Below are 27,829 nucleotides of genomic sequence, written 5' to 3' on the forward strand. Positions count from 1 at the left end.
TAAGGGAAAGAGTGTGGGAGAAAGAACAACTGGTTGCTAGTTTGGGGAAGAGTTCATTGCTCAAAGAGCTTACTGTGGGACTTCAAACTTGGTAACCATGAGGGAGAGGCCTCCCTACTACATTTTTCTGAGAACTGGTACTGGGCCTTATTAGAGCCGATCTCTCTGTTCCCTTTACTGTGCACAAGCCTTCATCAGTCATTACCACCAAGTTTACATTTCCCTCCCCCTTAGGATTCAGTTTAAAGCCCTCCTGATGAACTTCTCCATGCTGTGGCCAAACACATTCTTCCTAGTCCTAGTGAGATGCAACCCATCACTTGCCAGCAGTGCATCTTCCAGGAAGCATAGCCCGGTCCCAGAATCCAAATCTCTCACATCGGCACCACCTTCGTAGCCATTCATTCACACAGAGTATTTTTCCTTCCCTTTCTACTTCTAAGTACTGGAAGGATGGATGAAAAAACTATGTGGGCCCCGAAGTCCTTGAGTTTCCTTCCCAGAGCTTCAAAGTCTGATGTGATTTCTTTATAGCTCCTTTTGGCGGTATCATTTTTTCCCACATGGATGAGGAGAAAGGGATATCTGTCTGTTGGCTTGATGAGTAATGGCAACCCTTCCATCACATCTCTAATCCGTCGTCCTGGTACGAGTTCTCACCTTCCATCTCGTCATTCCACCCATCCTCCCAATAGTACCAGCTAAGCCTGAGTATGCTGGAGGCTCCAAGAAGCCAAAAGGATGTACCAGTCTATATGCCAAATATCTCTTCCTCTCGCACCTGGGCACAGGAGGAAATGTCATATGTACAAAGTCATCTTCAGAGAGACATGTTTTCTTGCTCTGGCTAGCACCTATTAAACATCTTTACATTTTAAATCCCAGTCTGGAAGTCAGAAATACAACTATTGAGTTTATTTTAATAATTAAAAACAGACGCATAAGGAGGAGGCTGAAGCCACAGAAGCTTAGGAATCTTTTCTCTCATGAAAGATTGCAATTGTGTGACTGTTTTTGGCCCGCATACCCTTTTATTGTTTCTGAAGGATTCTCCACTGCACCCAAGCCCTGAAGAAAAGAAAGGCATCCCTTCTCTCCAGCTGATGCACATATAGTAATAATGGGCTCAAGTTGCAGGAAGCCAGATTTCGACTGAACATCAGGAAAAACTTCCTAACTGTTAGAGCCATATGACAATGGAACCAATTACCTAGAGAGGTAGTGGGCTGCCTGACACTGGAGGCATTCAAGAGGCTGCTGCACAGCTGTCTGTCGGGAATGCTTTGATTTGGGTTCCTGCATTGAGCAGGGGGTTGGCCTGGATGGCCTTATAGGCCCCTTCAAACTCTACTATTCTATGATTCTATGAACTCACATTATTTGGCTGGACCTATTATCATCATCATCATTTATTACCCGCCTTTTACCCAAAGGTCCTAGGGCGGGTTGGAGGAGACATTCCTAGGACAGTTTTCACCTTTTGGCAAATGCATTCCTGGGACAATTGTCACCTTCTTTGCAAATGATATAGGAGAATGACAGGAAAGAACAAAGGAGGCTTAAATCAATGGATTTAGCCAGAAAGTGGTCATAATGCTTAATCAGCAATCAGCCCTTATAAAATGGCAAACTCCTGGGAGGAAGGGTGGGATGTAAATTAAATAAATAAATAAACAAACTTGCCCTACCCATTCTAGGCAGGCATAGAGCTTCCTAACCAGTAGAATTTCCTAATCAAGTGTACTTAACCAGTACTGGAATCTATGCAAAAATAGAGGTGCTTTATTATAGTAAATTGTCATCTTCAGTTAGGCTGTTGATAGTAGCCCATGAATGATCCTTTGTAAAGTGACTTGAAAATATGCTTCTAACTTCTCAGTTGCTCAGTGTAAGAGTTTTGGAGCTGCCTTACTTTATAATGAGAGTTTTGTTTCATGCTAGGTGCTGGTGAGATTCTGATAAGTGTTAACTTCTCCATCTAAGGAGAGCTTTGTAACGTGTATAGAGTGCCTATAACTAAAGCAGCCAAGGGGCAAATCTTCTACAAATGCACTTGCATCTGTAAATAAAATGATCTTAGCACTTATTTATGTTGCTACTCTACAGCAGTGTTCAGAATTTAAAAATTCTGTTACTGTGGTCAGTTCTTAACATGAAAGAAATGTGTACTCTGTTGAGGCTTTCACTGGTGTATAGTGAACTGCAAAGGTTGGATACAAAACTCTTCATATATTCAGTGTTGCGGGGTTTTTTTACATTTTAAGTTAGATCATAGTTTACCAGGATTCTTTTACATTCAGGATGCTCCCCATTCCTTCTTGCCTTCAAGGCACTTGGACCTATAAAACATGATCTAGTTATAATTATAAATTCCAAGGAAATTAGCTAGGATTATTTTTTGTAATGGGCAGTGGCATAGTTACTATTGTAGCTTCTGAACTTAGCATGTTCATATTTTGATAGTGGGGAAGTGAGATGGGATAATGCATGCATTCTTAACAGCTAACTGGCTAAACAGTGTATGTTTACATAGAGAGAGAGAAATTAGGATGCACTTCCTTTAAAGTTCAGAGTAAGCAACAACATTTATCAAATAAGTTGCACAACAACAAAAATACTTTTAACTTTATTTATTTATTTATTTATTATTGTGCCATCAATGTTCATAGCACTTTACAGAGTACAAGAAGACAGATCCTTGTTCCAAGGGGCTTACAATTTATAAGCTGCATCCAAGTAATTTTATGTGGCCCACAGGAGGTCTGCCAAATTCTAAAAGAGGCATGGTGCAATTTTTTTCCTCAGTTTCACTCATCGGGGAAAAAAATTAGTTTTCAAAAACTGTCAGAGATTCCACACTTAAGGAATCTTTTTCTTTGGCTTTGCACACAATTTTATTTATTTATTTGTTTGTTTGTTTCATTTATAAACCGCCCATAGCGAGTAGCTCTCTGGGCGGTGTACAAAAAAGTTAAAATACAAAATATCACAATAAAATCAGCCTACAAACAATGAACACAAGCAGCAACAAAAGAAAGTAGAAAATTTAAAATTATAACATTAAACGCTTAAAATGCCTGGGAGCATAGCCAGGTCTTAACCTGGCGCCGTGAAGATAGAAGCGTAGGCGCCAGGCGTACTTCTTCGGGGAGGCTGTTCCACAGTTCGGGGGCCACTACAGAAAAGGCCCTAGATCTAGTAACTGTCCTCCGGGCTTCCCGATGGGTTGGTACCCGGAGGAGGGCCTTAGATGCTGAGCGAAGTGACCGGGTAGGTTCATAGCGGGAGAGGCGTTCCACAAGATATTGCGGTCCCACGCCGTGTAAGGCTTTATAGGTCAAAACCAGCACCTTGAATCTGGCTCGGAAACAGATAGGTAGCCAGTGCAAACGGGCCAGAACAGGTGTTATATGCGCTGACCGGCTGGTCCTCGTCAGCAGTCTGGCTGCTGCGTTTTGCACTAGCTGGAGCTTCCGAACTGTCTTCAGGGGCAGCCCTACGTAGAGCGCATTACAGTAATCCAGCCTAGAAGTTACCAGAGCATGAACAACTGAGGCGAGGTCATCCCTGTCCAGGTAGGGGCGTAGCTGGGCTACCAGCCGAAGGTGGTAGAACGCGTTCCTTGCCACCGAGGCCACTTGCGCCTCAAGAGACAAGGAAGGATCGAAAAGAACCCCCAGACTACGAACCTGTTCCTTCAAGGGGAGTGTAAACCCATCTAGAACAGGGTAAACATCCACCATCTTGGCAGGGAAGGCATTCGCCAACAGTGTCTCAGTCTTGTCTGGATTGAGTCTCAGTTTATTAGCTCTCATCCAGTCCATTATCACGGTCAGGCAATGGTTGAGCACATCCACAGACTCACCTGCAGAAGATGAAAAGGAGAAATAGAGCTGCGTGTCATCAGCGTACTGGTGGCAAGGCACTCCAAAACTCCTGATGACGGCACCCAGAGGCTGCATATAGATGTTGAAAAGCATGGGGGACAAAACCGACCCCTGAGGGACTCCACAATGGAGACTCCAAGGTGTCGAGCAATGTTCCCCAAGTATTTATTTATTTATTTATTTATTTTATTTATTTATTAAATTTATATACCGCCCGACTAGCGATAGCTAGTACTACCTTCTGGCGACGATCCGCCAAGTAGGAGTGGAACCACTGCCAAGCAGTGCCTCCAACTCCCAACTCCGCGAGTCTCCCCAGAAGGATACCATGGTCGATGGTATCAAACGCCGCTGAGAGATCAAGGAGAATCAACAGAGTCACACTCCCTCTGTCCCTCTCCCGACAGAGGTCATCGTACAGGGCAACCAAGGCTGTTTCAGTGCCAAAACCAGGCCTAAAACCGGATTGAAATGGATCCAGATAATCGGTCTCATCCAAGAGCACCTGGAGCTGACCGGCAACCACCTGCTCCAGAACCTTGCCCAAAAAGGGGACATTCGCCACCGGTCTATAGTTGTTCAGGTCATCTGGGTCTAAGGAAGGTTTCTTTAAAAGAGGTCTCACTACTGCCTCCTTGAGGCTACTAGGGACTACTCCCTCACTCAAGGAGGCATTTATCACTTCCTTGGCCCAGCCAGTGGTACCAGTCCTGCTAGCCTTCACTAGCCAAGATGGACAAGGATCTAGAGCAGACGTGGTCGCCCGCACCATTCCAAGCACCTTGTCCACTTCCTCAAGCTGCACCAACTGAAACTCATCCAATAACGAAGGACAAGACTGTGTTCTGGACACTTCAATGGATTCATCTGTCATAACATCAGAGTCTAGGTCCCTACGGATGCATGCGATTTTATTTTGGAAGTGCCCTGCAATGTCGTTACAACGAGCTTCAGATGTTTCAATGGTATCTTGAGGACCAGAATGTAAGAGTCCTCGTACAACCCTAAAAAGCTCTGCTGGGCGGCAGAGAGATGTCCTGATAGAGGCAGCGAAGTTGGACTTCTTTGCCGCCCTTACCGCTTTTATATACGACTTAGTGGAGGCACTTACCAAAGCATAATTGCATCCGTCTGGAGTTCGTCTCCATCTGCACTCCAGCCTCCTTCTCTCTTGCTTCATCACTCTCAGCTCCGGGGTATACCACGGAGCTGTATGAGCTCTGCATCGAAGAGGGCGCGCGGGAGCGATCGTGTCGATAGCCCGGGCCATCTCTGTATTCCACAGTTCGACCAAGGCCTCGACAGGAGCGCCAGTACTATCAGCTGGAAAAACTCCCAGAGCCCTCTGAAAACCAATAGGATCCATAAGCCTCCGGGAGCGGACCAACTTAATAGGTCCCCCACCCTTGCAGAGGGAAAGAGTTGTCGTGAGTCTAAAACTCAGCAGGCGGTGATCTGTCCATGACAATGGAGTAGATGAAAGACACCCCACCTCCAGATCACCATCTCCATGACCAGTGGCGAAGATCAAATCAAGAGTGTGACCCGACACATGCGTTGGGCCCGTAACAAATTGAGACAGCCCCATGGTTGTCATGGAGGCCATGAAGTCCTGAGCCGCCCCAGATAAGACAGCCTCGGCATGAATGTTGATATCCCCCAACACCACAATGTCTTGGTTGATAACAGTTTGAATAAGCAGTGAGATATGGAGGCTATACTTTAGAAATCTATACAGTGGTCCATGCAGAGCAGCCCTGGGCACATGTACATATGGAAGAAATAATTAATAAATCATATCTACAGATATACATTGCCACTATGTGGGAATGGCAGGTAAAAATGTGTTTTCTCCTTCCTGTGATTTGCTGTCAGGAAGTGGTGACTATATCTTTGAATGCACCAGGTGAGGAATAATTTACAATCATCTGAATCAGCCTGGTGTTCATTTCATTTGTACTCTATTATGTTTTGGAAAAGCAAAGGCAATCACAATCATTCTTAAACCTTCCCCCACGCATACACACACAGTGACCTCTTGTCATGTGACTGGCAGAATTTTGCCCCAGTCCCAGATCACCCTCTGGAGAAATTTAAATGTAATATTTTGTTGATCATTCAATCTAAATCTTACCATATTGGTCAACAATGTCTTTTTGGCAAATTCCCATGATCTTTTAAGGTCAGATATATGAATAAAACTTTGTCTGGGTAGATTAATCTCAGATATTACTATTTTCTTTGCAAAATCATAACCTTTTTCACTTCCCTAAAATACCTGAAATATCTAACAACTTCATTTTTTCCTTCCAGCATTTCATGATGTGTCCGTGTATCCCCAGAAGGAGCTTCCTTTTTTCATCCACTTTACAGCAGGGCTGTGCTCTTTCTCAGCAATGTTAGCCCTCCTCATGCACCAGTTCCCTGAACTGATGGTAATTTTTGCTAAAGCTGTAAGTATTGGCTCGACACCAGGGCTTACTTAATATATTTGTGTAACTTGCGGAAACTAAGACCCCTATCTGCATGCTTCTAGAAACTAATTCTGAACCATGGACATCTAAAAACCTGATTCAGTATAGTTTAGTGTTTCTCATTTTTCTTTTTAAGAGAGGATTTTTTAAAAGATGATCCATGAAGATCTCAGTTTTCTCTTGGCAGCTGTTCTATGCCTCATTAGGAAGAAGCATTTGATATACCACCATTTCTTGTTTTAATGCAGGGGATGGGGGCTGCTAAGGTATTTTAAACCACATGGAATTTTTAAGGATTCATTATTACAGTGATTAAATAAATACTATGATGATCTTGAGACTAAGCTCTTGGTGGCCAGGGCAAACTCTCATTATCCTGCTACTCATTAAGTATATCATTTATACTTAAAAATAATAAATAAAATGGTGCATTATTTCTTTCTCTACTTTGGAAGCTAATAAGACCTAGTTTCTGACCAAAAAAAGCTTTTTGTGTATGGATTGAATGGAAGCTTAGAAAGAGATGCTTGCAACATTATTCAGTGCAGGGGTTCCCAAACTGTGGTCTGTAGACCCCTAGTGGTCCACAAGCTTCATTCAGGTGAGCCACAGCATATCTGTGAATTTGTGGTTGAAGATGGAAAAGGGCACATCCATCACATTGAATATTCATATTGATTTTTAAATTGTACTTTTATTGCTTCTTTTATTTCTTATATTGTATTAGAGTTTGAATTCTATGTAATTATAATTGCCATAACATGCAGAAAAATCATTAAGTGGTCCGCCAAGACCCTGAGCAGTTTTTAAGTGGTCCATGGGGGGGAAAGTTTGGGAACCACTGGTCTAGTGTATTGCACAATATGGCTGGAAGATTTTGCTCACAATAAAGCTAACCTACATGTCTGCCTTTCTTTCTGCTTCTTTCCACAACCATTCTAATTTTTGCCTTCATGTTGGAAATGTGAAGTGTTGATTGACACAGTACAACTTTGAGCTATGAAAAACATGCAGGATGTTTCTGCATTTTATTTGCACTTTCAGTATTTTGTTTTATTGCATTTGGGAAATAATATTTGAATCCTGATTATTAAAGAAGGAATCAAAGGAATTTTGGTTATACTGTAAATTTGTGAAATTGGTGGGGTGGGGGAATAGGCTTCCCTTGGACCCCTGTAGTCTAACCCAATATTAGTGGGTTGTTCTGGATATGAAGCAAGGTGGGCTCGCTTAGACCTGTTGGAAGAAGCAAAGTTTCACTTGTAAGTACGTTTAAATTTTCTTGCCTCCAGTTTTTTTTTTCCAACTCTGCTACCCATTGCTCCTCTGAAATTTTTTTTAAAAAGTGCTCCCAGGAGAGAGAGGCTTCCCCAGTCCTCTGATGTTTCAATTGCCACTGTGCTTCTGAATCTCTGGGCCACAGCAGGTCCCAGAAGAAATTATCCTGGTGGGAAATGGCTATCAGAGCAGCCAAATGTTCATCCAGGGGTAGCCAGCATGCTGCCATCCAGATGTTGTTGGAGTCCATCTCCCATAAGCCCAAGCCAGCATGCCCAATGGTCAGAAATGATGTGAAAGTCCAGAAACATCTGGAGGGCACCACACAGTGGGGTTACTTCACCTAGGATGCTGCTGCTGTCTCTTGCAGCTTCTACAGTTAAAGTAGTGAAGCAGTGCAGATTCAGGCTGAAAGTGGTTTTAAACATTCATTTCCAGAAACTGGGACTAAGGATAACATGAAATTACCCCAGATTCCCCTCTTGTATTGGACATATCACCCAAAGCTAAATACTGATATTTTTGAAGAGAAGATAGCAGTTGCAACTCCCTGCAAGCCATCAAATTACTTTCAATTTTTAGCTCCTACAAAACAGTGTTTAGCACTGTGATTTGGAGTACCTGCCCTGGAACTATTGAACTGGGCATACACCAAATCATTATTTTGCTATTGTATAGCCTTGTATGGGAAAAGTGTGTTGATAGTCTGAATCCGGGTAACACAACAAAAGGAGGTCGGACATGGAACAGAGCTGTTAATTTTTGAATGTAAAAGTTGCATGAAATTCATATTTTACTTTCATTTCATTAGGCAGTGTTGAAATATGTAGGTCTGATAACAGGCCTCATTTCCACCAAATTTAATTAACCATTGTGTGGGAAAATGTTGCTGGGTGTGCCAGTGACACTTTTGTGTGTTGTTCATAATTGGCTAACTTTGAAGGAACCAGAATATAACTATCTGCTTGATTCATTCTTTTAAGGACTGCATTAGCAAAATTGTATGATTTCCAAAGAGATACAAGGTCAACTGTTACACTAACAAAGAATTGTTCAGTAAAGTTCTCTGCTGGATTTCTTTAATCAGACTAAATTGTTGTTTCCTAATTTACATACAGAACAGTTTGAATGTTGAACACAACATCTGACCAAAAATCAATTGGTGTGTTTATAAAAATGTGTGAAACTTTCTTTTGAAATCATGCTTGATGGGAACTGTATAATTTCAACCAGTGTCATACAAATGGTTATTACTAGCAGTATTCTTAGGAGTAGCCTTAAACAGAGAGAGCTAAGAACATAATGAGTCAGACCACTGGTCCATCTGCCTCAGTATTATCTGGACTGACTGGCAACAACTCTCCAGGGTTTCAGGCAGGGGATATTCCCAGCCGTGCTTGGAGATGTCGGGGATTGAACCTGGGATCTTCTGCATGCAAGGCAGGTGCTCTTCCACTGAGCTACTGCCCTTTCCATAAGCACTGGCTTGTCTGCTTTTGAACTGGATGTGTGGCACTCCAGAACATAAGAAAATATATCCGGTTAATTTGATAATCAGTTACTAGTACTTGGAATATTGGGAGGGAAGGCTCCCTCTTCCCCCTTCATTCAAGCACTGACAATCACCCCATAAAGAAATATGGCTCCTTCATTAATGTCCAAACTGTTGGCCTTGTTGTTTGTTCTGCTTCTGAGTGAATCTTGTCCTGTGACACTTGAAAACACTTTGTGAATGGTATATCTCTCTCAGTTACAAAAGTCTTCACTGATCGATGGAATGTGCACATATTTTCATATGAATGAAAATTTGTCACTCCTTAGGCCTCATCTTGAGTACTGCGTCCAGTTCTGGACACCGCACTTTAAGAAGGGTACAGACAAACTGGAACAGGTTCAGAGAAGGGCAACAAGGATGATCAGGGGACTAGAAACAAAGCCCTATGAGGAGAAACTGAAAGAACTGGACATATTTAGCCTTGAGAAGAGAAGACTGAGGTGAGATATGATTACACTCGTCAAGTACTTGAAAGGTTGCCAGACAGAAGAGGGCCAGAACCTCTTCTCAATCATCCCAGAGTGCAGGACACAGAATAATGGGCTCAAGTTGCAGGAAGCCAGATTTCAACTGAAGGATCAGGAAATACTTCCTGTTAGAGCAGTACAACAATGGAATTGTTACCTAAGGAGGTAGTGGGCTCTCCAACACTGGAGGCATTCAAGAGGCAGCTGGACAGGCACCTGTCGGGTATGTTTTAATTTGGATTCCTGCATTGAGCAGGGGGCTGGACTCGATGGCCTTATAGGCCCCTTCCACTCTATGATTCTGTAAGCAATTCTGAATGAAAAGCATACTGTTTATTTTTAGATAACATCCATGCATGTCTCAGCTTACGCCAAGAGAAAGGTAAAATGCCTTTTCTAAAATACCTGCCACAGTTTTTGTAAAGTAAGTACTTATTAAATATACACAATTTAGCAGGGAGAGGTCTGCAACTAAAGATTTCAGCCTTAGTGAGTAAGGGCGCAATCCAATTTGTCAGAGGCTGGTGGAAGCCAAGTGGAAAGAGGAGATGCTACATCCAACCTCCATTCAGGAGCCACTGAGAGGAGAGGATGCTGGCTGCACTGGCAGGGTCAGCAGAAGGAAACAAAATGCATGTTTTCTTCTGCCATCCCTTTTCTCGGCGTATTGGCTGCCAGGACTGAGGGCTGCAGGACCAAGCTGAACAGGCTCAGGATGTGGCATAAGTCCCCCTCCCCTCCCCTCCTGACACCCCCTCCAGAACACTCCTTTTTGGGGCCTTCCGCCAGTTCCACATGTGTCAGTCTCTGCTGAGCTAACTGAGCCCTGGCTGTGCCCAGATGGCAGCGGAGTTACACCCTTCCTCATCTGCTGCAGCTACACCACATCCTGAAGCCCCTCAGCTGGCATAACTACCAGGAGGATTGCAAGCCAAGTATCTTTATTTAACAAAATGCATATACTGCTTGGTTGTTATAAAACCCCAAAGCAATTTGTAAAATATATAATATCTTTATATATTAAATAGGGAACAATAATATTTATGTATAGTTCATGCCATATACTAAGTGGAAAGCTATATTTTTTCCAACATAATGATTGGTTTGCTTAAAAGCAGTTTTTAATATGCTGTCGGTGCTCAAATCAGTTTTGTGTGTATACTGGACTGGTTCATATGTTGCATTAAACTATAGTTAAAATAAACTATGGCTTAATCTGAAATCCTGGGCACTTCACTTGTCTCCCACTCCTGCTGCTGCTGCACTTCCAGAAAACAAGCTGCTGTGGCTCTGGCTGCACTAACACATTTCTCATTCACATTAAACTATAGCTTTTTTGAACGATGGTTTAATGTGACGTGCGTACCAAGTCACTGTTTGCCTACTATAGTGATCGCACAGCATATTATTGGTGCTAATGATGTTCTAAAAGTTAGAAATATCTATCATATATATGAAAACCATCCCCCACCCCAAGATGACTCACTGGAAGAGTAAACAGACATTCCACATTGCAATGTTTTGTTTCTACTCCCAGTTGTTTCTTCTTAATAGCCCTATTTCTGTGTCTTCTTGACCTGGCAGGTACCAAATTACAGTGCAACCTCTCTTTTAAAGACTGAGATTGCGTCCCTGTTTTCTGCTGATAACCTTAAATTTCCTTCACAAAGATATGAGTCACTCATTCCCTAACCCATTTTCTCTACCTTAGCCAGTTTCTTCCTCCTAAATTAATTGAGTTACTTATTATTTAGTTTATTTTCTATCTGGCTGTTTCCTGAGGACTTGGGGCAGATAGCAAATAAAACATACACATGCGCAATCTCTTAAATTATAATTATCCCTCAAGCTTGGCAGTTGTATGGCAATCCAAACAGGAAAGCATTACAAAAAAGTATTCAGATTCTAAATTTTGATGGACCTCCAGGCAAAGTTGAGGCCTGCAATTATGGGGACAGCCACCGAACATCTCTCTGTGTCCTAGCTGTGTAAAGTTGGTATGTGGATTTGCCACGCGCTGTTCAAATTAATGGTTGTGATAGCACAAAGGAGGAAAGTCTCTAAGATAGGTAGGGTCCAACCTAAGTACTGTATGTCTTAAAATCAGCACTTTGTATTGTGTCCATAAGGTAGTGCTTCCTGAGCAGCCCACTTCCTACTAAACTCGTTAGGACACTCAGGGTTCCTTTTGGCCCTCTTAATGGGGGGTGGAGGTCATCCTTTCTCCAATTTTTCCTTTGTAAGAAAAGGACAGAGTTGGTCTTGACCTTCCCATATCTGCTGTTTGAACCATGGCAGATTTAGGTACCTGAATAACCATGAAGTTGAAGTTATAATGGACTGTTAACAGACTGAGCAAAGAACTGTGAACTTGTAAATTGCTAAGCCCATCTTGGCATATTTAATCTAAGTTAAGCAAAGTAATAACTTTGGAAAAAGACATTTTTTCTGTTTTCTTATTTTCATGCTATAACCTGCACTCTCTGTTGAATGAGTTTGTTTTATTTAGGTAACATATTGTTTGGCCTTTTTTATTATATAAATTGCATTCATGTTTCAAGAAAGAGAGCTTAGCTAATTGGTTTTTACATTTACAAGATAAAATTAAACAGAGTTTCATATTCCAGTAAGTTGTTAGGGATAAATTGAAACCCCCAGTGCTTGTAAAACTATAATTCACTTGTCCTGCCTACACCAGCTTGGGCTTCACGGGAAATAGAACCAAAGTGGCCTTTATTTGACTTTTGATCTAAAATGTCGGTTTATTTCCTGGTGACCTGACCCTTACCTACATTCCAGTGGCTCACATAATAAAAGCCGGTTTAAGCTGGAAACTTCCCTACTATGCATTTCTGTATCACATTTATGCTTATAACCTTGCTTATTGTTACTAATGTGCCTTGCATAGGAATGTCAAACGCTGTTCCAATGTCCCACAAACCTTGACTTGTAAAACTCCTTTGATATGTAAGCAAAGTAATATCATGTCTGTCTCCAGTTTAGGGGGCGCCCGGTTGCAGCTGGGCCTCCCCTCAATAGTTGCCTTTGTCTGCTCCTGCATAGTGCTTATCTCAAGGACATGCGAAATATGCAGACATAGAGTCTAAGAGATAGTCTTGATGTTTCCACTTTGTCCTTCCCCCTGTACCCCTTTACCTCCTTACATATGCCCCAAAGCTATGACAGTTAGCAATTGCTTCTTTTGTATTTTATGACGTGAACCCGATATTGTAAACTTTGGGGTAAGCCTATATAAACCCTTGAACACCAATAAATGAGGTTCCCATGCTGGCCTGCTTCGGCTTGTAAGTATTGGGTCCCCTTTGCAAAGGTTTTTGTCTTGTGTTACTTGATCTCTGATAGTGGGTTCATTTGCACTCAACTCCGCACTCTTCCCGGGTGTAATAAGCGAGTTGGGGTTGACAGGGCGACTTGCGTGTTGGGTTTGGACCTAACAATTGGGGGCTCGTCCGGGATCCCTTGTGCGGACCCCCTTTTTGCCATTGCACCCCTTAAGTTGATAACAGGCGCCACGAGAGAATTTTTCTCGGTTATCAATAAAAGCGGGCAGCTTTGACACTTTGGGGATAAAGCACAGTTGAGGAAAAACCCGTTATCAGATGTCATGGGAAATAAAGGGAGTGTGCCGGTAAAGGACAGCCCTTTGGGAATCATGTGTATGCTGTGGCAAGAGGAGGAATTGCCTGTGCGAAGGAGAGGCCTGAAAAAGAAAAAGATGATAGAGCTCTGTGAGGAGGAGTGGCCGCGGATGACTGCAGTGTCGGTGCCGGGTGAACGGTGGCCGAGGGGTGGGTTCTTTGAAACCGCTCCGCTACTGGGAGTGCGGAGACGGATTGGGGATACCCACCCGGATCAATTGAAATTTTGGCTCCTATGGAAAATAGGGTCACAAAAATGGGATAGTCTTACTTTGATGGCAGTGAGAACTTTGTCCATTGAGGAACCCCCTCCTCATTATTTTAATGACGACACGTCAAGTAAAAGAACGGTCTTGAATCGTTCTATAATACCCTCTGCTCCGGATCCGCTACCAGCTCCCGGGGGCGGGGATCCCAATCCGGAGGAAGGGGCCTTTTCATTTGTATCAGATGATGAGACAGACGAAAAGCGGAAAGAGAAGGGGGCCTCAGGGGGCATGGACACGCGCAAGCGAAAAAAGGAAAAGAAAAGAAAAAAGAGGCAGAAGCGTTGGAGATGCCTTTGCTTGTACATGATCAGCCGTACGTGGATGGCCACGGGGGTATCCAGCGTACTGAGGTGGTTGAACTAAAGAGTTGGTTGGAATGGGACTTAAAAGAATGGAGTAGAATGGCTGGAACTTTCGGGGAACAGCCAAGGAGAATCAGAGAACTGTTAGGCAGGTTGTTTGAAAGCCACAATCCGACGTACTCGGATGTGGAGCATTTGTTGAGAAGAGTACTGACAGGTGAAGAACGTAGCAGGTTGTGGACAATGGCTTGGGCTGCGGAAGCGGCAACAAATAGAGCTTGGTCGGACCGAGCGCAAACGGCTGCAGCTTGGGCAGCGGGAGACTGGACGCAGCCTCGCCACACTCAGCTGCAGACCGATAGGGATAGGATTTTGACTCATTTGGAGCGAATGTCACAGAAACCCCCCAACCAAGCTAAATTTATGGCGATCAAACGAGAAGCCAGCGAACCTCCCAGAAAATTCTGGTCGCGCTTGTTAGAGGGAGCATGTAGTTATACTAATTTGAACCCAGAAAACGTGCTGGACCATCCGACCCTCATTGCCAATTTTGTTCACCAAGCGCAGCCAGTGGTGAGGGATTACTTTCTGAATTTCAGACCGGATGGGGGGGGGAGGCTGTGACTGTGATTTTAGAAGTAGCAGATTTTGTGTGGGACAAAGATAAGGAGAAAAGTAGAAAGAAGGAGAAGAAGGAGGATTTTGAAATGCTGGCTCTTGCAATAAGAGGCCAGCCACCAAATAGAGGATTTCGAGGCAGGGGAAGAGGTTTTCCGAGGGGGCTGAGAGCCGGAAACCAGAGAGGAAGGGGACAAATGAGGCATTCATGGCAGGGAGATAGGGCTTGTTTCCAATGTGGAGAGTATACTCATTTCAAGAAAGACTGTCCGTGGAGGACAGGGGACGCGCAGTACACCCCTAACAACCCTTCTTACCCAGATTTTACAGGGACGAACGCAGATTTTCCGCCCCCACCTCCACTTGCCGCTCAACAGACACCGGCTTCATGGGACCAGTACAGCGGCCGCCCAGTGAACCAGCAGTGACTAAATGTGGATAGGGAGGGGCTGGGAGCGGGGCTAATGAATCTTATGTCTCTGGCAGGTTTCTTTCTCTCTCTCTCTCCCAATCCAAGAACCCAGACTGTCCTTAAACGTGCAGGGGCAAACGGTGACTTTTCTGGTGGATACTGGAGCCACATATTCCCTGATAAATGTTGCATCCGATAGTTGGTTAAGTAAAGAAGTGAAAATGACAATGGGGGTAGACGGAAACCCCACACCTATGTGCATAACGTTACCATTGCAAGTAAAATACAATGATAAAATTTTTAACCATGTTTTTCTTTATTCTGCTTCATGCCCCATTTCTTTAATGGGCCGTGATATGTTATGTAAACTGGAGGCTACCTTAACCTGCACCCCTGACGGGGTGGGTTTGTTAATGAGTGTATTGGGGGTGCCTGTGGGGAACACAATTAAACACAAACATATAGGTCACAGCTTACCAGAAGATCTCGTTGACCTGCCACCCTACTTGTGGGGCACAGAGGATACGGATGTGGGATTGTTGCGATCGGTAAGCCCTGTCAGAATTCAGGTAAAGCCATTCCTCCCGCCACCAAACGTTGCCCAGTATCCTCTGTCATTAGAAGCAAGAGAAGGCATACGCCCCATAATTGAAGGTTTTATCGCAAAAGGAGTCATCCGGCCGCAGCGAACCCCCTGCAACACGCCTATTCTACCTATAAAGAAACCCCCAAAGAAACCTGGAGATCCAGTCCGGTGGAGATTTTGCCAAGACTTGAGGGCGGTAAACAGGTATGTGATCCCTTTACACACTGTTGTTCCAGACCCGGTGACAATCATCAGTCAGATTCCGTGGGACGCGAAGTGGTTTACCGTCATTGATCTAAAAAATGCCTTTTTCAGCATCCCTCTCCACCCAGATTCGCAGCATTTGTTCGGGTTCGAATGGGACCAGCGCTCTTTCGTTTGGACCCGAATTCCTCAGGGATACTGCGATAGTCCCGGGGTGTTTAGCCAGTGTCTACGGGACGACCTCAAGGGGTTCACCCCAAAAGGGGGTTCAGTTCTTGTTTTGTACGTTAATGACATCTTGATTGCGAACGGACACCAGGGGGCGCTGCGAGAAGACGGTAAGGCTTTTCTGCTATACTTGCATTCAAGGGGTCATAAAATCGACCCGAAGAAAATTCAGTGGCTATCAGAGAAAGTTAAATATTTGGGGTTCATTTTAACGCCAGAGGGACGACAAATGGATCCCGGGCGCGTTTCCACCATACAGAATTGTCCGCTCCCAAAGACAAAGAGACAGTTAAGAGGGTTCCTGGGACTGATTGGGTTTTGCAGACCATGGCTGCCATCCTGTGGAGAATTGAGCAAACCGCTACACACGCTTACTGGAAGTAAAGCTCCTGATTTGATACAATGGAGCCGGGACAATGAAAAGGCGTTTGAATTACTAAAACAAAGTGTAGCCACGTCAATGTCTTTGAAACCGCCGAATTACGGTAAACCCTTTCATTTGTTTGTTCATGAAAGGTCGGGGGTAGCTAGCGGAGTTCTGACACAACTGTACGGTCCCAGTCACTTCCCAGTGGCGTTTTATTCGCAGCAAATTGACAATGTGGCTCATGGGACCCCCACATGCACACGCACGCTGACAGCGGCGGCTTTACTTTTGACCAAGGTGAAAGGATTGACCCTCGGTCATTCCACTACTGTCTGGACTTCGCATGCACTTTCGGCTTTGTTGCGAAAAGGTACCACGCAAGTGTTTTCAGCGCAGAGGCAGCAACAGCTGGAAGCAGAGCTGTTAGAGGATCCTAATGTGCGGTTTGAACGTTGCGGACCGTTAAACCCAGCTACCCTCCTGCCCGAGTTGCCTCCGCCCTTCCCGGACCATGACTGCGTAGAAGTTTTGCAATCCACCTTGCAGATCAGACCCGATCTGTCTGATGAACCGTTACCAGAATCAGATGTCATTCTCTTCACGGACGGCAGTTCCTACTACCAGAATGGGGTAAGATACACAGGTTTTGCAATAACAACACAATGGGATGTGGTAGAGGCGGCAGCACTCCCAGGGCGGTGGGGAGCGCAAGCAGCAGAAATCTACGCGCTGGCCAGAGCGTGTCAATTGTCAGCAGGTAAAAAGGTGACCATTTTCACAGATAGCAGGTATGCTTTCGGGGTTATACATTGTCACATTCACTTGTGGAAATACAGGGGGTTTACAACTGCAGGGGGTAAACCAATCCAACATCTGGAACTTGTGCAAAAGTTGTTACAAACTATTCTTGAACCTTTACAGCTAGCAGTGGTGCATTGCAAAGCACACACCAAGGAGCAGGATCCCGTGACACTAGGAAATGCCCTGGCAGACCAAACTGCGCGCCAAGCGGCACTGCTTCCTATAAGTATGCCAACTTTGGCGCTGGCAACCACTGCTTTTGTCCCGCCTGTATCTGTTTCAATACCCCCACAGGAACTGAAGCGATGGACCGAGCTAGGAGCGATCCTGAAACAGCAGTTATGGACTATGCCTGACGGTCGAGCATGCCTTCCCAGAGCTCTGTACCACACAGCAGCGAAATGGTTCCACGACCATGGGGGCCATTATGGTAAACATCCGCTAGTGGATTCGATAACGCGCTTCTGGTATGCTCCCGGAATTCAACCAGTATGTGGTGCAATAGTGAAAGCATGTCACATTTGCCAAGCAAACGGCCCAGCTTTACCAAACAGGGCCCCGCAAGGGGGCAGACCCGTACCGGCTGCACCATTGTTACATCTTCAAATTGACTTTGTTGATCTCCCTAAAGCAGAAGGAAAGAAACATCTTTTGGTCATGGTATGTCCTTTAACAGCATGGGTAGAGGCATTCCCAACCACAAATGCCACCGCCACAACGGTGGCCAAATTGCTGCTGAAAGAAATAATACCGCGGTTCGGGGTTCCAGAGGTAATAGACTCAGACCGAGGAACACACTTTACAGGACAGATTTCGGCAAAAGTCGAAGAAGGTCTGGGAATCAAACATCTATTTCACACTGTTTATCATCCACAATCGTCCGGGGCGACGGAGAGACAGAACCGGCTAAGTATACTCAGGAAACAGGTTTAAGATGGCCTCAGGTACTCCCTCTCGTTCTTTTCCATTTGTGCACCCGCCCTACCCGAGCCTTAGGGCTCTCGCCGTTTGAATTAATGTATGGCAGGCCTCCCACAAAAGGGGGGAGCTTGCCAAATGTGGATGTTTCACTATTGGGGGGGGATCACATAACTGTATCCCAGTATCTTTCTCTGCAGAATAGACTCCGTGAACTGTGGAAAGCTGCCGGATCCACCAAGACGGTGCCCCTTGAGGACCAGGTGCATCCATACTGTCCTGGGGACTTTGTCTGGGCAAAGAAATTTGTGAGGGGCGATTCGTTGCAGCCAAGATTTACAGGACCACATCAAGTCCTTTTAACTACACAAGCAGCCATCTTCCTGGAAGGACGGAAGTCGTGGATACATCATTCCCACGTAAAGCCTGCTGTGGTAGCGGCACCTCCACCTCCCCAAGTCCCCAAAATACGTTTGCAGAGGAACGAAGAAACCGGTCAGTGGCAGGCGACTCAACTCCCTTTCCAAGACACAGACATCGAGTAAACAGCAACGCAGAAATGCTCCGACACGAATGGAAGATGTCTGCCTATTTGTGGGTCGCGGGTGTTTTGATTCACCATGCCTGGCCCTTATGTTGCCCCCCAAATGTGAAAATATGCAGTGACAATGACTATTATTATCTGAAAGATTTTGGACGAACAATTCCGAAAACCCAGGACTGTCCAGATCCCTTCCTGTATGATGTGGACCAGATAAAGGAAGGGATGGTCAAGGCCGACATTGCGGGATGGTTATGTCATAAAGCGGCTGTTATATTGCAACACAATTATACAGGCAGCTGGGTAGTACATTGTATCCGTGTGGAAATTGAATGGCCCATCAGACTCGCACTTCGGTGCAGACAATATCGCCCTATGCCTAACTATGGTTGTCCCCCTAATGTGGATGTAAAGTCCATAAGAGCAGAGTATAACATGCTTACTTTTCAGACACAAGATAATGGAATTACTTTTCAGCCCAGGATAACAGAAAAACAGAAGTTTTGTGTGGGTATCGGTATACCCTCTTGCTATGCGTGGCTGAATGATAAACTGAGCGCTCAGAAACCCGTACAGAAGCAGGTAACGCAGGCTACACATAACATAAAGACATTAGGCGGGTTTAAACAAAGAAATACTAAAATAGGCGATGGGTGGGATGGAAATACGTTTGTTGCCTTAATGGAAGAAACAGCTCCTAAGAAGGGCACTTGTTATGTCTGTGCACACACACCACCACATGGACAGGCTGGAGTCCCCTTGACTGGGGCCCCTTTGCCGTTGAAAGAATATCCTTTGCCTCGCATTCCAGCTCACAGGAACTAGAAGGGGGGCTGGTTCTAAGCGGGCCCATCGCCAGATCAGTCTGTGTAGGCAGCGGAAGCCAGCCAACGGGTGGGATGATGTGTGATGGCTTGATTTACTCTACAAACCCGGGTAATTGGACATTTTTAAATGGAACACACAGAGCAGAGGGCTTGACTTGGTTATCCATCTGGCAGCATCTGTTGCGGCTGACTTTTGCAGACCATCATCTGGTGCCTTTCCTCACGGACTTAGTGGACCACCAAACCCCAGCTGGACTCTGGTGGCTTTGTGGACACTCAGCGGTAAGGAAACTACCAGTATCAGGCTCTTGGACCTGCACTCTGGGAAGGGTGGTGCCAGGGCTCCGGGTTTCCCCCACACTGCCCACTCTGCGCCGCCGCAACAAGAGAGGCACAGGGGAGGCAGTGCTGAGAGGATTTTTTCCAATGTACGGCGCAGCCAAAACATACCAGGAACTCATAGAACTTTCTCAAGCCTTTGAACGTTTTGTGAATGATTCGGCTATTTCCTTTTCAGATCTTACAAATGAACAAGGACAAATTAGAACTGTAGTTTTGCAAAACCGGCTCGCCTTGGACTTTTTATTGAGCTCTCACGGGGGGTTCTGTTCGTTAATAGGGAGCGAATGTTGTACCCATATTACGGACAGCAAAGCTGACGTCATTAAACACATTAATGATATCGGAAACATTTATCATGAGGTAGAGCGCATTGGGAATTTCTCTTTGTTCTCTGGGTTTTCTGACTGGTTTTCTGCATGGCCTGACTGGCACAAAATTTTATTTTACATTGTTATGGTACTTGCTTTGTTGATTTCTGTTTGCTGTTGTTTGCAATGTATTCCTAATTTGATGCAATTGGCCTCAGTCTGTTTGGGCAAGCTCACACTGTCCTTTTCCCGAAAACCACAACCGACTTACATGGAAATGGCTTTGAGGCCGATTTGGCAACCCAAGCAAGGAAATACAGCTACCTGAGAGACTAGTCAGTCTCTCAGGGCTGAAAGGGGGGACTGTTAGGGATAAATTGAAACCCCCAGTGCTTGTAAAACTATAATTCACTTGTCCTGCCTACACCAGCTTGGGCTTCACGGGAAATAGAACCAAAGTGGCCTTTATTTGACTTTTGATCTAAAATGTCGGTTTATTTCCTGGTGACCTGACCCTTACCTACATTCCAGTGGCTCGCATAATAAAAGCCGGTTTAAGCTGGAAACTTCCCTACTATGCATTTCTGTATCACATTTATGCTTATAACCTTGCTTATTGTTACTAATGTGCCTTGCATAGGAATGTCAAACGCTGTTCCAATGTCCCACAAACCTTGACTTGTAAAACTCCTTTGATATGTAAGCAAAGTAATATCATGTCTGTCTCCAGTTTAGGGGGCGCCCGGTTGCAGCTGGGCCTCCCCTCAATAGTTGCCTTTGTCTGCTCCTGCATAGTGCTTATCTCAAGGACATGCGAAATATGCAGACATAGAGTCTAAGAGATAGTCTTGATGTTTCCACTTTGTCCTTCCCCCTGTACCCCTTTACCTCCTTACATATGCCCCAAAGCTATGACAGTTAGCAATTGCTTCTTTTGTATTTTATGACGTGAACCCGATATTGTAAACTTCGGGGTAAGCCTATATAAACCCTTGAACACCAATAAACAAGGTTCCCATGCTGGCCTGCTTCGGCTTGTAAGTATTGGGTCCCCTTTGCAAAGGTTTTTGTCTCGTGTTACTTGATCTCTGATAGTGGGTTCATTTGCACTCAACTCCGCACTCTTCCCGGGTGTAATAAGCGAGTTGGGGTTGACAGGGCGACTTGCGTGTTGGGTTTGGACCTAACAAAGTGAATGTGAGGGTTTTATTTATTTATTGGATGTATATCCTGCCCTTCTTCCAAAGAATATAGAGTGGTGTAAATGGCCCCTCCTACTTTTTCTTCTCTCAGCAATCTTGTGTGATAGGTTAGGCTGGGAGTCAGAGTGGCTGGACCAAGTGTAGCCAGTGAGCTTCATGGTTTGAACTTGGGTTCCTCCATCCTAGAACAAATTGATAAGTCTTGGGCCTAGACACTGTTTTTCCCCATAGTTTTTTTGCTCTTTTTAGGAATGAAAATGGATCAGTAACAACACCTAGTGGTGGATATTCATAAGATGTAAGTACATCTAGGTTTAAAATTTGGATTATGTGAGGTTACTGATGAGCGGCTGGGGAAGGAACTGGCAAACCCACCGCATATATACGGTCTGCCTTGTAAACATCGCAAGATGTCACCCTAAGAGTCGGAAACTAATCGCACTGTAAGTGCGGGGACACCTTTACCTTTACTGATGAGCAGTGTCTATGCTTTTAAAATACAGTCTTCCATTGTACCCCACAACTCTTCTGTGTATTGCAGAGAGGAGATGTTCTCAGTTGTCTAATCTGTATTGTCAGCTATGTACTTCTGTAAAAGAACAAAACTTAATATTTTTTATTTAGTAGAATAACATTGGTTCATGCATTTTCACTGGATAATATTTCATTTGTTTCCTGTGCAATCAAATTGCCAGACAAGCCTCTTGCCAAACTACAAAAAAATTGTTGAGAGGCCAAAAACAACAGTGAGTCTTTTAATAGCTACATCATATACACAAAAGAATATGCCAACATCAAAAACTCAGAATTGGTTCATAGTCGCTAAATTGAAGTGAATGGAAGCTTTCCACTGGGTCCAGTGGGGCACAGGGATCTTGATTGGCTTTTGTTAACAGCTGGAATGGGTTATACAGCTGCTTTCCAGAAGCATTGAATGTCCCAGTGGGAAACAAGATTACTATTATTTGAGCTTGTTTATGTGGTTGCTTAACCTGAAGAGATAGAAGCCAGTTAAATGGCTATCTTAGATTTCTTTGCAAAAACAAGGGGTAAATCAGAAACGTAATTGGCAATATGCAAGGAAAACAGCCTGTGTGTAATTGGCTGTTCTCTTCTCACCTCTATTCCTATTTTAATGTAGCTTTGCTACCAATGCAAGCAGGAAGCAAGAGGAATATACCATCTGTGGCTCCATCCCTCCAACTTTCATATCATGGAGTCTTGCTTGATGGTACTTGCTTAGATCTGAACGAACAGGGCTGGCTTTACTGTGAAGCAATACAAAGCAATCATAAGAACATAAGAAGAGCCTGCTGGATGAGGCCAGTGGCCCATCTAGTCCAGCATCCTGTTCTCACAGTGGCCAACCAGGTGCCTGGGGGAAGCCCGCAAGCAGGACCAGAGTGCAAGAACACTCTCCCCTCCTGAGGCTTCCGGCAACTGGTTTTCAGAAGCATGCTGCCTCTGACTAGGGTGGCACAGCACAGCCATCATGGCTAGTAGCCATTGATAGCCCTGTCCTCCATGAATTTGTCTAATCTTCTTTTAAAGCCATCCAAGCTGGTGGCCATTACTGCATCTTGTGGGAGCAAATTCCATAGTTTAAGTATGCACTGAGTAAAGAAGTACTTCCTTTTGTCTGTCCTGAATCTTCCAACATTCAGCTTCTTTGAATGTCCACGAGTTCTAGTATTATGAGAGAGGGAGAAGAACTTTTCTCTATCCACTTTCTCAATGCCATGCATAATTTTATACACTTCTATCATGTCTCCTCTGACCCACCTTTTCTCTAAACTAAAAAGCCCCAAATGCTGCAACCTTTCCTCGTAAGGGAGTCGCTCCATCCCCTTGATCATTCTGGTTGCCCTCTTCTGAACCTTTTCCAACTCTATAATATCCTTTTTGAGATGAGGCGACCAGAACTGTACACATCTTAGGTGGCAGCTTCTAGGATGTGCAATGTTTGCTTACCCACAATTGGAATTCCTGTGCATTACTTGAAAAAAATTTACTCTAATCAAGAATATGGGGAGAGGAGAATTGTTTTGCCTTATTTCAGATGTGCCTAACCCTAAAGAATGTGTGTGTGTGTATTCAAGGCAACAACCTTCAAGTGTAAGAACTATAGGATTCTGAAAGGAAACCCTATAGTTGTTCTATTTCTGTACAACCTACTGCTAACCTGTGGTAACCTATGACTTTAAGTGGGGTTGTTTCTTCTGTTTCTGTATGGAGTTTTTCTTAACACACTGGCTCTAACTAGCAGCATTTAATGAGAACTTTGTTCGTACCGAGATTCTAATGTCCTGTAATACAGGACGTTGCAGAGATAACTAATGCAGAGATGACACTCTTTTGATCCTTGCATTCTTAACAATACAACTGCACTAAAGAATGTTTGGCTTCATTCAGTATTATCTAGGCATGTTTGTTCAGGAGTTCCATTGATTTCCATGGGACTTAATCCCTAGTAAATATGTTTAGGGTTGCAACTTAAAACTAGTGTGAAAAGGTGAATATCTATTGAAGGTACCTGGTTCCTGTTATCCATCAGGTTATAGTTAAACAAAATGACACTATATACTGTATACCGCCCAGAGAGCTTTGGCCACGGGGTGGTTGGTAAACAAACAAACAAACAAATAAATAAATAAAGTATAAGCATCAACTGACCATAATAATACTTTGAATTTATATAGTGCTTTATAGTGTTTATAGAACCTCATAATGCATTATCTCAATCCTTACAACAGCCTTGTAAATTAAGCCAATAGTAAGTACATACTGCTGGTTGGGGAGGGGAGAAAGGTGCTGAAGCTTCCTGAAGGCTACCTAGTAACCTCATGGCTGAAACAAGATTTAAACTAAGGGCTCCCTAGTCGCTACATTATTCCAGCTCACTAAATTATTCACTAGAACAATAATTTGTATGAATAATGTCTAGAAATCTCTTGTATTGCTATCCCTTTTTGTATGAAATAGTTCAAATCAATTGACCACTTTTTGACTATTGACATCTCTAGTTAAGTAGATCTCTGGCAGATCTCTGGTATCAGGACTGGGATAAATGTCTGCCAAAAGACTCTGGAGAGGTTCTGTCAGTATTGGTGAGACCAACAGTCTGATTCCATGTTGAGCAACTGTGGGTGGGTGGATGAATGGCTGGATAGATAAAACATATTCATATGTACAGCTGAAGGAAGAAGAGACTTTTAGCATATGCCCTTCATTTGTCAACTGACTTTACTTAGTAGTATAAGTACCAGATTTCTGTAGGTGATAGTCATACTTGGAGTAGACTCCTTTAAATCAAGTATGACTAATATTGGATATCATCCTGTGTATTTGGCTGATTATTCATTAGCAAGATTTGGCAAACGTGGCTGTATTTAACAATGATTAAAGGTCCCTTTGACAAATGTTTGAAAATGCCTTTATGTAGATTTGACATACCGAATGTATACTCAATTAAATCCTGTCTCAATGCATGGTCTTAAGTGCTAGTAGTATTACAACTGAATTGGATCGTGCTCTGCTAAATGCATTATGTAACACACCACACAAAAAGGCTGTTAGAAAGGTGATGACTTCATTTTTTTCCAGCAGAAAAAATACCTTTTTTCATGGACAATATTTAATTACTAATTCAACAAGCACTATACTACAGAAGTCATACAAGGAATATTTCCTTCATGTTGCATGATGCCTTTGGATATTATAACTCATTATTGTCTGATGACAGAGCTGGTCAGTTCATTAATTGGTATGTTCTAGGATTTTGTCATTACTATTTTTATTCACATTTTCTTGCATCTTCCTGTTTACCTACCTTAATTGATGTCTAAAAACTATTATTGTCCACTTGACTAGCCATTAACAGAATTGATTTATTACACCAGCACAGAAGAAGAACAGGGTCTCTGTGGAGATTGTGGACACACCAATGATAGTAAAGATATGATATTCTTGCAGGTGAAGTTCTACAAAGCATCAAAGATCTGCAGCAGTGGATCTTTTTTAAATTAGAAGTTGTACAGAATGCACCTTCAGAAACTTACAAGTAGTAAATTTTGTAGTAAATAGTAGTATTACCTATCATTAAATTTATATCCTGCCCTTTCTCCCAGAATTGCAGAGGCATTGGTGCCTGTTATACATTAATTCAGTCTTTGTGTTCCATTGTGGTCTCTTGTCAGCCAGGGCTTGCAGGCTTTCATAGCATTTCCAACTACATGGAAAAGGAAAAACTAATCCACAGAAAATTAGCCAGTGCTGATTCAATGATGTACAGTAGGGCCCCACTCATACGGCAGGTTACGTTCTGGACCCCTGCTGAAAAGTAAACACAGCTGAAAAGCGGAACTCATTGAATAGAATGGCATGCGACGCCCAAAAACCTCTGTAAAAGCAGAACAAGCGCTGTATGAGTGGAGCTTTAGTCTAATTGCGTTTAATTGAGACCGCCGCATTAGCAAAGCACTGTAAAGCGAAGCTCCATAAAGCAGGGCCCTACTGTACATACAACTTGTGCCTATTACAGAACTTTCATATAACCATGCATTACTCTCCCATAACAATGCCCCATCATTTCAAAGAGTTTTTTTTAAGGAGTCAGAATGCTTTTTCTTTTGTGGAAAGGCTATCCCTATGAGTAAACATTTATTATACCAAAAGCTGGTTGTAATCTGGTCTAGTCAATTTCACCATTCTGTTGACTGAAATGGGACATGGTAAAGTAATTGCAATTAAGAAAATGAACAACCAGAACTCTCCTTGAACAGTGAACCATCAGCCTCAATCTCGCCTTGTCTTCCCATCCCTATTATGTTTGTACAGTTACAAAGCTACTGATATTAATGCTGCTGTAATACTCAGGGCCTAGAGTTCTGGTGCAGAAGTAATTGTGCATATCCTAAGTTAATTGTGTGCTTTGAAGAGCTACTTAGCCAGTCAATCTGGCATACAGCAGGGATCTTGAAGGACATCAAATTAATATACGTATAAACTTCCCTCCTCAGTTGTCTGAAAGGTTCAGTTCTGAAGTCTGTAGAATCTGTCAAACTTATTAATATATGAATCCCCTTTTACATATATCTCAAGGTGGTTTGCAAACATATAATAAAATAGCTAAAATAGTTATAAAAAACATAGGGTGGTATTCAATGCTAGTCCTACATAGAGACCCGCTGAAGTTAATAGACATAACTAACTTAGATTCATTCAGTTCAATGGGTCTGCTGTGAGTAGGATATAGTTGACTACAACCCATACAAAAAACATCTGAAAATAGTTTTTTAAAACAATGCAAAATAAGCACCTATGACAGAGAACTTTTCATCCAGCTGGAAGAGCTTGTCAAAACAAAAATGTCTTGAATTGTTTCCAGGAAGTACAGATAGTGAGTGCCCGTTATATCTCAGCAGAAATACTGCTCCATAGAACAGGGGCATGTGCACTGAAAGCCCTGTTCTGAGCTACTGTGGAGCAGGCTTCTGATATTTTAGGGGCTTTAAAGAGAAACTGTCCTGCAGAACTCGGTGAGGTAGTCAGTATACAGTAGGGCCCCACTCATACGGCGGGTTAGGTTCTGGACCCCCACCAAAAAGCAAAAATTGCAGAAAAGTGGAACACCAACAATAAAATGGCGCCTGAAAAAATGGAACAAGCACCGTATGAGTGGGGCCCTACTGTAATTGAAAACCGCCGTATTAGCGGAATGCCAAAAAGTAGGGCCCTACTGTATAAGGGATAAGGCAGTCTGCTGCCTATGCGACCTGATTCTGAGCTGTATAGGGCCTTATGTGTACAGATTTGCTCAAAGGTCATGGATCAATGGAGGTCCCTGTATGTTCACAATGCATGGAAGCCTTCAGAGAAATTTTGCTAGACTTTTTAATCAAGAATGTAGGATAGCTAATTTTCCTTCCCTCAGATATTTCCTCAGATGATTAAGTTACTTCAAATTTGCTCTAGTTGTAATTTAGTATTAGCTGTCACCTGAGGTCTTATTTAACTTTGACTACTCTGTAGAAAGTTTATTCACCAATCCCAAAATATCCAGTGCTGGTGAGGCCCAGATGGCACCATAGCGCAGCTTGTGTATCAAAATACATTACTATTTTTTGCGGTTTCCCGATAGTGAGAATTTTTGCCTGCAAAATTTCATTAGTTTTACTGAAACATGTTTTTTCTTCCTTAGCCATTTCCTAGATGGTTTTCCTGAGCAGAACCTTCAATTTTGTCTCAAAACGTGACCACTCTAGTTCATGTATAATGAGATGATCCTTGTACCAAATTGTCATCCTATCACCACCTATTCCATGAGTTCTTGCATATTTATTTTGAAGCACTAGGTGTTTGGGGGAACCATAATAATATGCCAAATAGACCTCTGAATCCCAACAAATCCATTCTCGTAATTGTATGAAAAAGATATAGATTACTGTACTGTTTTGTTGAGTCACATTAAGTGACACTGAAGAATTAAATTAATAACACAGCTGCTGAACATCTCAAATTTATAAACACTGGAGGCTTTTCTTATGTGAGATAATATATATGGCTAGGAAATGTGTAATGAATAA

General features: G+C 43.4%; 1 protein-coding gene across 3 annotated transcripts in view; it reads left to right on the plus strand.

The window, feature by feature from the left end:
- ST7L (suppression of tumorigenicity 7 like) overlaps window positions 1–27,829 on the plus strand; it is a 108,158-nt gene that overhangs the window by 78,711 nt on the left and 1,618 nt on the right. For 2 of the 3 annotated variants that reach the window (XM_061631997.1, XM_061631999.1), the window contains exon 14: window positions 6,201–6,340. The exons of the other annotated variant lie outside the window; for it this stretch is intronic. In XM_061631997.1, the coding sequence (XP_061487981.1) occupies window positions 6,201–6,340 (140 nt within the window). The remainder of the gene's footprint in view (window positions 1–6,200; window positions 6,341–27,829) is intronic. 3 annotated transcript variants of the gene reach the window in all.

Source organism: Rhineura floridana, chromosome 6, assembly GCF_030035675.1.
Source record: "Rhineura floridana isolate rRhiFlo1 chromosome 6, rRhiFlo1.hap2, whole genome shotgun sequence".
Taxonomy (NCBI): Eukaryota; Metazoa; Chordata; class Lepidosauria; order Squamata; family Rhineuridae; genus Rhineura; species Rhineura floridana.